The 11032-nt window shown below is 44.2% G+C and overlaps 1 protein-coding gene across 1 annotated transcript; it reads left to right on the top strand.

Moving 5' to 3' along the window:
• The first annotated feature begins 4036 nt into the window (after positions 1-4036).
• Positions 4037-7775, top strand: LOC119384864 (cuticle protein 10.9). Its single transcript, XM_037652532.2, has 3 exons — positions 4037-4612; positions 5782-5877; positions 7324-7775. Exons 1-3 carry the CDS (start codon positions 4595-4597, stop codon positions 7687-7689), a joined length of 480 nt encoding a protein of 159 aa, XP_037508460.1. The 5' UTR covers positions 4037-4594; the 3' UTR covers positions 7690-7775.
• Positions 7776-11032: the final 3257 nt, after the last annotated feature.

Below are 11032 nucleotides of genomic sequence, written 5' to 3' on the forward strand. Positions count from 1 at the left end.
GATTCTCAATTTAGTCTCCGATTAGCCTGCTTCACCTTGCTTATCATAGGGTAGCCTGCAGCGGTCGCGGCGGCTTGAAACCAGGCAGTGGAGTCGAGCGCATTGAGAAGCCCAGCTTTGAAGTTTGCCCCGTAACTTGATCTACCTCACCAGGGAGATGATCGGCGCCCACGGTTTTTTAGCGTTAGCTACACTTGCCTAGCCGGAGCCGGTTTCGCGTGGGTCATCATGAGCCGTGCTGCGCATGCGCGAGGGTGAGTGCGGAGCCCGCATCTCACGCGCTCTCAGCCACCGCCGCTGCTGGTGGCGGAGAGCGAGAGGAGTGGCGTCGGCCGGGCAGACAGACTGGCGCCGGCGCGCGCGACTCGCCGCTGCTGCTCTGCGCATTCGAGAGGGGTGACGTCGTAGCCATGGCGCGCGCAGCTATTCGCCTTCGCTGTGCAGTCGTCTTCTGACAATGCGCTGGTGCCGCTTGATAGCGCCTCTGACTGGCGTTTGCAGGTGGGTAACGCCACGTAGAAGGAGAGCGCAAATGCTGCTCAACGGCGCAGAAGAGCCGAGAAGCTTATGCCATCGGATCCCGAAGTAGTTGCCTGGCAATTAGCGGTCCAGCGTACGAAGAATGAAGAGAAGAAGGCTAAACGCGCTGAGGAGACACTGGAGGAAAGGGAGGAACGTCTAGGAAAGCGGCGTCGCCAGGATGCTGAGCGACGTGCCCGACCACCTCTGCAGCAGCAACAACGAGACGCCGTCGATGACGTCAAGGCTCGCCGATCGACTGTCTATACTGTGAAACTTAGCGAAAGCGCCAGCGCGACTCGGACCTTCGAGACGGACTTCGTAAACACTCCGTTTGGATACGTGTGCGACGTGTGTGAAAGACTATGGCACATGAAAGACTTGACGCCGCTAAGTAGAGCCATGCGTGAAACGTTGAGTTTAGTGGCGGCGCCTGAGTGGGGTGAAACCGTGGCGCGGGTTTGTACAACGTGCAAGAACTTTCTCGTTAAGCAGAACATTCCGCTCTTTAGCGTTACCAATGGGTATCGTTACCCGGCCATGCCGCCAGGTCTACCGGTTCTGAACGATGTGGCCGAATGTGTGTCGTTGGAGCAGCAGTAATCATGCCAATCAAGCTAATCCTAGACAATCTGGAAAGCACAGAATAATCAGCTGAACCTTTGCTAACGCTACGTATATCCTGGCATAGCCGAGCTAAGCCACTGCATTTTTTTTTTACTAAGAAGGCTGCCCACCTTCAAAGGATTGTGTCTGTTCCTAATAACCTTTGTTTTTCTCTCTACCTCTCTGTCAGCAACGATGAATTCACAGAGGCTTTATATATGCGCAAAAAACAGCACAACATAGCTATACTACAACTGAAAGTATCTATTATACGCACATGAAGTCATGTCGCCCGCTGCTCTAAGTAGCCGCTGCCAACGTGACTGGCGGGCAGCCTTCTTGAATTACGTTGAGAAAGAGACACTGTCTGGCTATTCCGAAAAAGTTAATTATGGTTCAGCACAGTAATGCGCTGCTTACTGTGCACACTTCATTTTAACGCCGCGAGGTTTCGCAGACTTGTGATGTCGCGTAACAAGGAAGCGATTTTATGGCACACCGAAAATTTTTGACGAAGGCTAGCGAAGAGCGAACTACCAATGAAAATATTTTATTACTTTTTACGCCGTCATACGTAAGTGGAAATTACGTGGTGGATCACTTACGCGCCATTGGTGGCGTCATGTTACGAGCAGGTGCTGCGAGCATGACCCACAAAATTTCGTCCAATTATTAACAGCAAACGACTTATACGGATGGAAACAATGCGGGATACTTTAACGTTTTTATCACCCACATTTTTTTTTCAAAGAAAATTTGAGCTCACACAGATTACGTAGGCTATTTGGTTCGAGGAGCCGGTGGGGAGGAGTAAAGGGCCAATTCACCGCTTTCCCATCCGTCCCCTACCCCAACTGGGAAAAGTAGGATGGCGAGGAACGACACCTAGTTCATAAATTCGTAGTCATTTATAATTTTATAACGATACACAAACAGCTCAACGTAGTTTCCATAAATATTAATCGACTGAACTTGGTCTTCTTCTTTAGAAATGCGTTATATTAGAGGGCTATAACAGTAAATAAATTGGCACTCGGCTTATCCTGAAGACTTCCGCGAAGTACTTTTTTTTTTCAAGCACATGTTTTGTCTAATAAGAGAGAATTTAAGGTACCAGAGTCATAGCACATTCTTCATACTCATCGTATTCACAACACCAAACTGAGACTGTGAAATTTGCAGATGAAATACTGAGATGAAGAACAGGTGAAATGTGGCTGTACTTTTTAAACTTCACGGTAATATTTCCAAAATGTTATTAAAGCAATACTGTGTTGTCGCGGTATAGGACTGCCCAGCCTGCACAATCTGTTTGTGCAGATTCTTCCTTGATTTAAAACAAACAGTCTTGAAAAGCAAATCATCGAATTATCTATATGCATGGAAAAAATCACGTCAAGTTCAGAGAAAATGTGGTTCTCTCTCTCTCTCTCTCTCTCTCTCTCTCTCTCTCTATATATATATATATATATATATATATATATATATATATATATATATATATATATATATATATATATATATATATATATATATATATAGATATATATATAGATATACAAGCCCCCCCCCCCCACTCGCGAGCGAGTTGGTACGCCACTGCAGACATTTCATTCGAATAAAGCAAAATTGGTAGCAGTTAATAAATTTTCAAGCGAACATTTTTGTGCATAGGCGTTTAGTGCTACGTTATATACATATATTATAACAAATTTGCGATTGTATTGAAGTATCTTAAGGTACAATTGAAATGTATCGTATTGGATACAGTCATTGTTGTGGTATCTTGTATTTGTATCTCAAATACTCCTTGCCGGAGTATCTTGTACCGTATCGCGATACAATCTCAAAGTATCTTTGGCCAGCCCTGATTCGGAAACATGATGCCAGTAATAAGATTAGTGTTTGGCTAATCGCACGATGGGTGCTTGCAGCTAAAACACATATCGTAATACTTAGTGAAATAATGTGATTACGATAAGACACCGCTATGTTGAAAGCTTTAACATTTAACGCACCAAGGCGCATTAAACTCAGCTTTAATGAATGCCAACACATTAAATGACAACACCGACATTAAATAAAAGTTCAAATTCGGGAATATTGTTTGTTTAGCAAGAACAAAAATCGTCCTCAGCGACACCAAAAGCCCGTCAGCCCCCTTTTTCTCGAGATATGCTTCATATTTTATTTATTTATTTATTTATTTATTTATTTATTTATTTATTTATTTATTTATTTAATACACAATAAAAATAAGTGTTCGCAGCACGTGAGGATAAACGCACAAAAGCACGATAACGGGATATTCCGAGGTTGTCCTCGACGCATCGATGTTCCACAGAACCACCTTCAAACGCGATATGTCACGTTAGAGTTTCCCGGTTGCTTTTTGAGTTGAGGCTTTCTGCCGTTCTTTTCTGGTAAGCATGCTTTCACGTTAGTAGAAAAATCTTAGCAACCCGTTTCCCCTTCCTTTATCACTGCTGATTCTATTTGAGTGCACTGTAGTTGTCCTTCACACCCATTTGATGAAGGTACATTGACAATCGTTCCACTACATCTTGCTAATTCAAGTGGAAATTGTAAACAGGGTGGGGGGGGGGGTTCATGAGACTGATAGAGATCTAATGGTAATTAACTGGTAATCAGAGGTTGATAAAGATGATGATCACGACACATAATGCCGCAGTATATCTGCAAATATAAATTATTTCTGATGCATTGACTGATATGGAGACACACCTGTGTCAAGGAAGGTTCAGTGTGGTATGACGTCGAGGCGAAAATTCTGCTACAGGCATTATTCTTTTTCGGCAGTGTTTAGGGTCGGCGAACTTTTAATAATCAGTGCTCTTATATGAACCCTGTCTAGGCTACGGCACTCTTTCTGACTATTGGCAACAATTTATTGCGAGAAATGAACAGAACACATTTCCGTAGCGCACCCAGAAGTACCCACGATGGAATATTCACTCCATTTAAACATGTGTCTACAATAACCAGAGCTAGTTGAACAAACCATTACAAATACCGAGAGCTTAGGCTGTGACGCGGTTGCCTCGCACAACGGAATTCCGTCCGGTGCCTAATGATATGTGACCATTGAAGTAGACGTGCCTACCTTCAAGGGGACATCAATCTGAGGCTGGACGACACCGCAGCTGCCTGCGCTTTCTTCACAAACTAGGCTAGCTAAATGAAAGGAAAGACCGCGCCATCCCATGCCGAGGAATGCACGAAGTGTAGAAAACCAAGACATTGGCAACAAAACCCACTTTCATTCAGAATGACCCGTCAGTGCGGAAAGCAGATACGCCTCCTCGCTTTCCTGCTTCGCCCGTGGCGCGCTGGTTGCGTCTTGTCGGGTGCGGCGTATATAAGCTCTCTACGACGCTCTGCCTCCACAGACGGACCGAAGCGAGCTCAGTAACAGCGACGAGTAGAGGCTGTACCTGTGTGTGTAGACATGGATATAATCACCAAGGTAAGTCACACTGCGAACAGTCAGTCAAATCTGATAACATGAAGTATGTATAGTGGATAATCTACAACTACACTGTCGAATCACCGAAGAAATGTATTAAAGAACGACGCATAACTACCTAAGCTATGTAAACCGGCCTTCTTTTGAATAAATAATCGAGTTTAGTTGTAACGGGACATGATATAGATCAGTGACTACATTCTTAATCAAGTCCCGTTTAAAATGCCAGATATAGCCAAGAAACCAGATATTTTTCGTGTAGTTTCCTCGATATAGCCAGCATTTACCACGGACTTGATTAAGAGTGTAGTGGTTTCCCTAATAATGTTTGAACAGCGAGTGCTTAGCCTGATTACCTGTGTGAATGATAGGTGTGGTATTACAACCAAAGTTTTCACTATTATAAAGGCACATTCGCATATATGTATTCGCTATTTAAAAGGATTAGCTTAGATCGTCAATGCTAACTGTCGATGTCGATAGTTGAGGTGAGTTTCAAGCGAAAAAATGAAAGCAGCTTGGAGCAGCAGGGAGCTCGCAGGGCAGCCTGTCACAATGACAAAAGTAGTGGAGATCGACTGTCATAGCTTTGATGTGGAGTCACAGCAGGAATTTGCGGTATTTCAAATATGACGTTTCCTAAAATTGGGGTAGACAAGTTGCGCAGATAAGACGGTTAATCGCCTTTTCGTCTCAGGGTGAAAGGCGTACAGTTGGGCTGTTTAACCCCACTGAATGAAGCAGTTAGCGTCTCATATTAATTGGCGAAATTATCGTTGTCACTAATATTTCCGTAAGAAATGACTTCTGGTCACACGTGCGGAAGTTAATATTTGTCACTCTCTCTGTGTTGTTAAAAGTAGCGTTCTTCTCAAAGGATAGACGGTTGGGCGAGTTGGTAATTCATTCTAGAAACAAATAGCGCGAAAAAAACGTGGGACTAGTCCTGTTGCTTTCTTCTACTAGTCCCACGTTTTTTTTTCGCGCTATTTGTTTCTAGAATCTTCTCAAAGGTGCCGAATGCTACAAACACTCAAGAAATTCTTATTTGCGCGTAATATATCAACTCGCATCGCAAGCTAGCCGACGGATACGGGATGCTTAATACCCGTTGGCGATAACCTTCCCAACTGGTTCATTTATTTGCATTCTTTCTTGATGCCCCAAAGGCTGTCCTGTTTCTCGTCACCATCTCTGGAGTCTACTCCGAAGCGCGTTATGGCCAGGGTGGAGGCTATGGTGGCTCCGCTGGAGGCGCCTCCGGGGTACGTTACGTATTCACTTATACTAGTGCTGTCCTTCGGTTGTGCAAGAAGAAACTGTTATTTAGAACTACACGAGCAGTGTTATCCCAAACAACACAGAAATAGAGATATTTATTTAAACTCCATTGAAATCGCGAGAGTAATGAACGCAAAAGGAGAATTTTTAAAAGAAACACGCGCACAAAGAAGCAGTGCTCAGCAGCATTTGTTCTGTGTGTGCGTGTTTCCTTTAGTTCGCGTGCTTCGTGCTAGATAACCGTGCAAAACTGCGTACCATCTTGTTCAAACCACAGTGCTCCTCAAGGAAATGAAATTAGACTTCAATTTCAGAAGGAGTGGGAGCGAGTAAAAGCTCGAAAGTAGATTTACACACGTCCCTGCCCACTGTGTTCTTGTACAGCTGATGAATAGAACGTGTCATGACTTCATAAGATTTGTGGTTCGGTTAAATATAATGAACACAAGCGGTAGACTTGTCGCAAAGATAAGCAATTCACACACTTCTCTAGTTCTGTAGAAATGACCACGTAAATTTAAGCAACTGAAGCCTGTGAGACAGTACGAATACATAAAGGACCAGGTGTATATATCATTCTCAGATCACCACTGCAAGTATCTTGATTTCATTGCTAGAGTGACAAAACGGGTGAAGTCATTCTTAATGCCATGTATTTAGTGTGTGCGAAACAATGTAGGATCTGGATTGCATATGGCAGTTCGCTCGCCTAATTCGTATTTGCCATCGATCTTTATTTCTGGCATGCGGTATACTTTAGTTGCCAAGTCTCTTTCTGAGTTGAGGAATGAGTGTATATTCTGCTTGACAGCGAATTTAAAACACATGTTCTCTTGTTATATAGGTTATAATGTACAAACAACATTCTAGCGTTCTCGTTACTTTATCCGGCAACTGACCCGAATGTTGATGGAGGCGAAATGCCAGAGTTCGTTGTACCGTGCGATGCCAGTGCACGTCAACAAACACCAGATAGTCGAACTTTCCGGAGCCCCCCCCCCCCCCCCCCACCGACGGCGTGCAACGTAATATTAGCGTAGATTTGGTACGTAAAACCCCAGATATTATTGTTGTCGCTATCAGGTAAGTTGGCGATTTGTCTTACAGTCTTTTCTTCTCTATTTTGCAGCCGACATAACTCACTTATATGAGCAGCACACGTTGTGCGAGTCGGGGACTAGTCAGACACAAAATAATTGCAGAGCACAGTTTTAAGTCTCTGGCAATCACGCCAAGAGCCAGGAGCATCAAGGTAGCCTTTCTCTCAGTGAAACACAAGTGTTCTTTTCTCTGCTAAAGACGTGACAAAGTTGATGCCCATTAAGTTTCTGTTCAAGCGCAGGCTTCGCCGCCTCTACCTACACGGGCAAATAAAGCCAGCGCTGCAGCTTATCTCTCAGACTACTCTGATTTTATTTTTGTTTTCCCAGGCTCCTCAGCCGTACAGTTTCGGATACGACACCACTGACGAGTTTGGCACCCAGTTGTTCCACAAGGAGCAAGGCGACGCCAGCAACACCAAGACCGGCTCATACGGTTATCGGGACGCCAACGGACTTTATCGGACGGTCACGTACGTCGCCGATGCCAACGGATTTCGAGCTACCGTAGACACCAATGAGCCCGGAACATTGCCAGGATCGAGCGCTGACGCCGTATTTAACGCAAAGCCTGTCGCTGCGGGCGCCGGGGCAGCAGGTGCAGGAAAAGTGGTTCCTGGCCGTTACACTGGATCGAGACCAGCCGCTGGCGGATTCGGAGGCGCCGGAGGAGCCGGAGGACCTTGGGCTGGATGAATACTCAGCGCTAAATACAAGCGCTTGCTCGAGTACAGCGCAGTGGCAGCGCTTGCTTAGCACCGTGTGTACAAAGGAATGCAAAGAAAGGAAAAGAGTTATGGCGGTGAATAGTGTAATAAAATGATTATATCAATTAAACGGCCCCTTTATTCCACATATTAAACGGATCGACGTCCGATCTGTATGGGTGCACATATTGTCACAACAAACTGTGCACCCTGAGAGAGCTGCTTTCGCTGCTGCGTACTCATACAACCCAAACTTTGGGGTAGGCGTCCGGGTGTACCTGCAATCTTTAACAAAATTCAACTAATTGTACAGGAAGGCAGATGACCAAAGCGAAAAGGAAGCTACGCTGATTGCGAAAGCATTACTAAAAGATCTTTACAAATGTGTGAGTGTTTGAAGGAAAGATGTAGGCCTATCTCGCATGCAGTACAATATAGCACAATATGTTAATGCATGAGAGATAACTCGAAAATAAGAAGGGACTTCGCAAATTTAAGTCTTATATATATATATAGGAAACAGGTATACGCTTCTAAAAATCGCTTTATTTGTCGACGTTTCAATCGGCGACCGATCTTCATCAAGGCGAAATTTATCAGGCTTCGATGCGCTTTTATATCGCCGTCCTCCGAGCCGAGAGAGAGAACAAAAGGAAAAGAAAAAGAAAAAAAGCTAAAATAAAAGATATTTAATAATAACATTGAGGAAAAAGAGAACAGAGTCGCAAACAGACCACGGGCACATACTTGGATATACGGACATATATATATATATATATATATATATCGAGAGAGAGAGAGAGAGAGAGAGATAGGGCGTGCCTTCGTCAGGCACGCCCTTTCTCGACAAACCCGACGAAGGCAGACCCTCCTGCCGAAATTTGGGAGAAGAATTAAAAATTTCGTATGTTCGTCCGTCATTTCTCTACGCACACACACACACACATATTATATATATATATATATATATATATATATATATATATATATATATATATATATATATATATATATATATATATATATATATATATATATATATATATATATGTCAAGTTGCTCATTTCTAGAACTTTGAAATCTCCCGAAAATTCCTATTAAGATTAAAGCCTTCGACGGCTAATGAGAATCGTCCCGAAAAACTCGGCGTGTGGTACAAAGAGTCACATGCCCACCCAGGCACCTCGTAAATCGAGGCGCGCGAGCTGCGCGTCCGGTTCGTGTTTGCGGCGCTCGCGTGGCTAAAAAAAAGGCGCTGATGGCACGATGCAATATGCTCGGCAAAGTAGGCACACAGGGCGGCTTTCACTTTCGAGTCGTCGTAGTCCTGTTAGTTTTACAGAGAATCTGTTACGCTTTTCGGTATGCCGTTACGCGATCGCAAAAGTTATCATGACCGCGAATGGCCTCTACCTCTGTTGCTCGTGCAACTAGATAACTCGACCGGCGCTCGCTTTCTTCGTCCTCTCCTGCGTCTTGTGCTTCGCTACCGGAGCATGCGCGGCCGGCACTCGCTCTCCCGCTGCGCCGATTTGTCCGGCGTGGGATGCAATAACTCAGATAGACGAGAGAACAAATACGCAGAGACAGAAAGAAAAAGAGATAGCGAGGAAAAAGATTTTAAGAAACAAAATGAGAGAAAACAAGGAAATAAAGAAAAAGGAATGCACAGAGAGAGAGAGAGAGAGAGAAGGAAGCAGACAAAACGAGAGAGAAAAGACAGAGAGCACGAGGGAGAGGAAAAGAAAGTTAGAAAAAGAAAAGAGAGAGTGAAGAAGAGACAGAAAGAAAGAGGAAGCGAGAAGCGAGAGGTAGAAAGAAGAGAAAGTGAAAAAAAGATAGTAGCAGCGAGAAACAGATAGCAAAAGATAGTCGTAGAGAGAAAGAAAGAACTAGAAAGAAACAGAGACAATAAAGATATAGAAAACACAGAATGAAGGAGAGAAAAATATAAAGAGAAACAAGGGACACCGTCGACCTCCGCTGTTCCTTCAGGCTTGGCACCACTAGTGCGGCGGTGCCTCAGTTTTATTAGCTGAATCAGTAGGAGCACTCTGGGAACATTCCGATGTGACTTTTTGAACTAGTTGGTTAAATGTATGAAAAGGTTTCATAGCGCTAGCAGTCCCGTTTTGTCTTCCTCGTCCCTGTCTTCTAGCGATATGATACCTTTCGATACATTCCGATGTTTTGCAGAGCGGTGCCAAGTAACGTCACAACCGTCAAGAAATGAGGTCTGCTTATATTCGCGGTACTCAGCTGTTTTCCATGCTTACTGTGCAGGCATTGACAAGTGAGTCGCACTCTCTTTAGGGCAATTGTGATTATCATGTAGGGCTGACAGTTGGACGAGTTGGTACGGATGCATTGTTAAGAAAACGGCGCGAAAGAGAAAAGTAGGGCAGCTAGGATGGCCAAGCCTGAACGAAGAGCGCAGCCAGGCGGCCTCCTTTGTGTTTCTTTATTTTCCTTTTTCCTTCGTCTTCTCTTTCTCTCTTTTTATTGTATCTCTATCTTGCGTCTTTATATTTCTTTCATTCTCGTACTCACTCATCCCATATTTCTTTCTCTCTCTCTTTCTCTACTTACCACTTCCTCCTTTTATCTCTCACTTTTTCCTTGTTTCTCTTTCCTTGGCACTCTACGCTCTTATTTTCATCTTTTAATGCCCTTATTCACTTTATTTCTCTTTCATTTTTAACACGAAAGTGTTCTCTGCCGGGGTCCACCAAGGCTTTCATGACGCATTTCCGTCACGGAACTACGTCAGCAAAATAAGCGCCATCAAATGGCAAAGAAAAAAAAACTAGGATAAAAAAAGCGAGCCGTTGCTACCGCCATCCCATTTGGCTCGTTTCCAATAGAAGTGTAATTTCGTCAATGCTTTAACACACTGTGAGGTGGTGGCTTTAGCACAAGCCTCGTTCATAGCATCCATTCATATCGAAGAATGGCTCTCCGACGGTCGCCTGGCTGTCGCACCGCATTCCCTGCTCGCCCTGTGAGAAGTAACGGCCAGGCTAGAGGGAAGACACACCGCTTTGAAGGAGTGCATATCGAGTATCGGTGTTTACTATGTGCTTGTTGATGCTATATTTGCTCAACATTCACCATATGCAGTGTCCATGTATATGTTAACTTGAGCTACCGCAAGGGTTAAATCACGATCATGGGCGTTAGTCGTCGGAACGGACATGCGCCACTAGGCGTCAACGTGAGTGCGTCCAGTTCAAGCGGTGTTAAACAACAGTAGACATTGTGAAAGCTCTCCATATAGCAATGCACTTAAACAAACAACTTCTGTGACGTTATGTTTCACTTTCGTGTATACC

This window comes from Rhipicephalus sanguineus, chromosome 3, assembly GCF_013339695.2.
Source record: "Rhipicephalus sanguineus isolate Rsan-2018 chromosome 3, BIME_Rsan_1.4, whole genome shotgun sequence".
In the NCBI taxonomy this organism is placed as follows: Eukaryota; Metazoa; Arthropoda; class Arachnida; order Ixodida; family Ixodidae; genus Rhipicephalus; species Rhipicephalus sanguineus.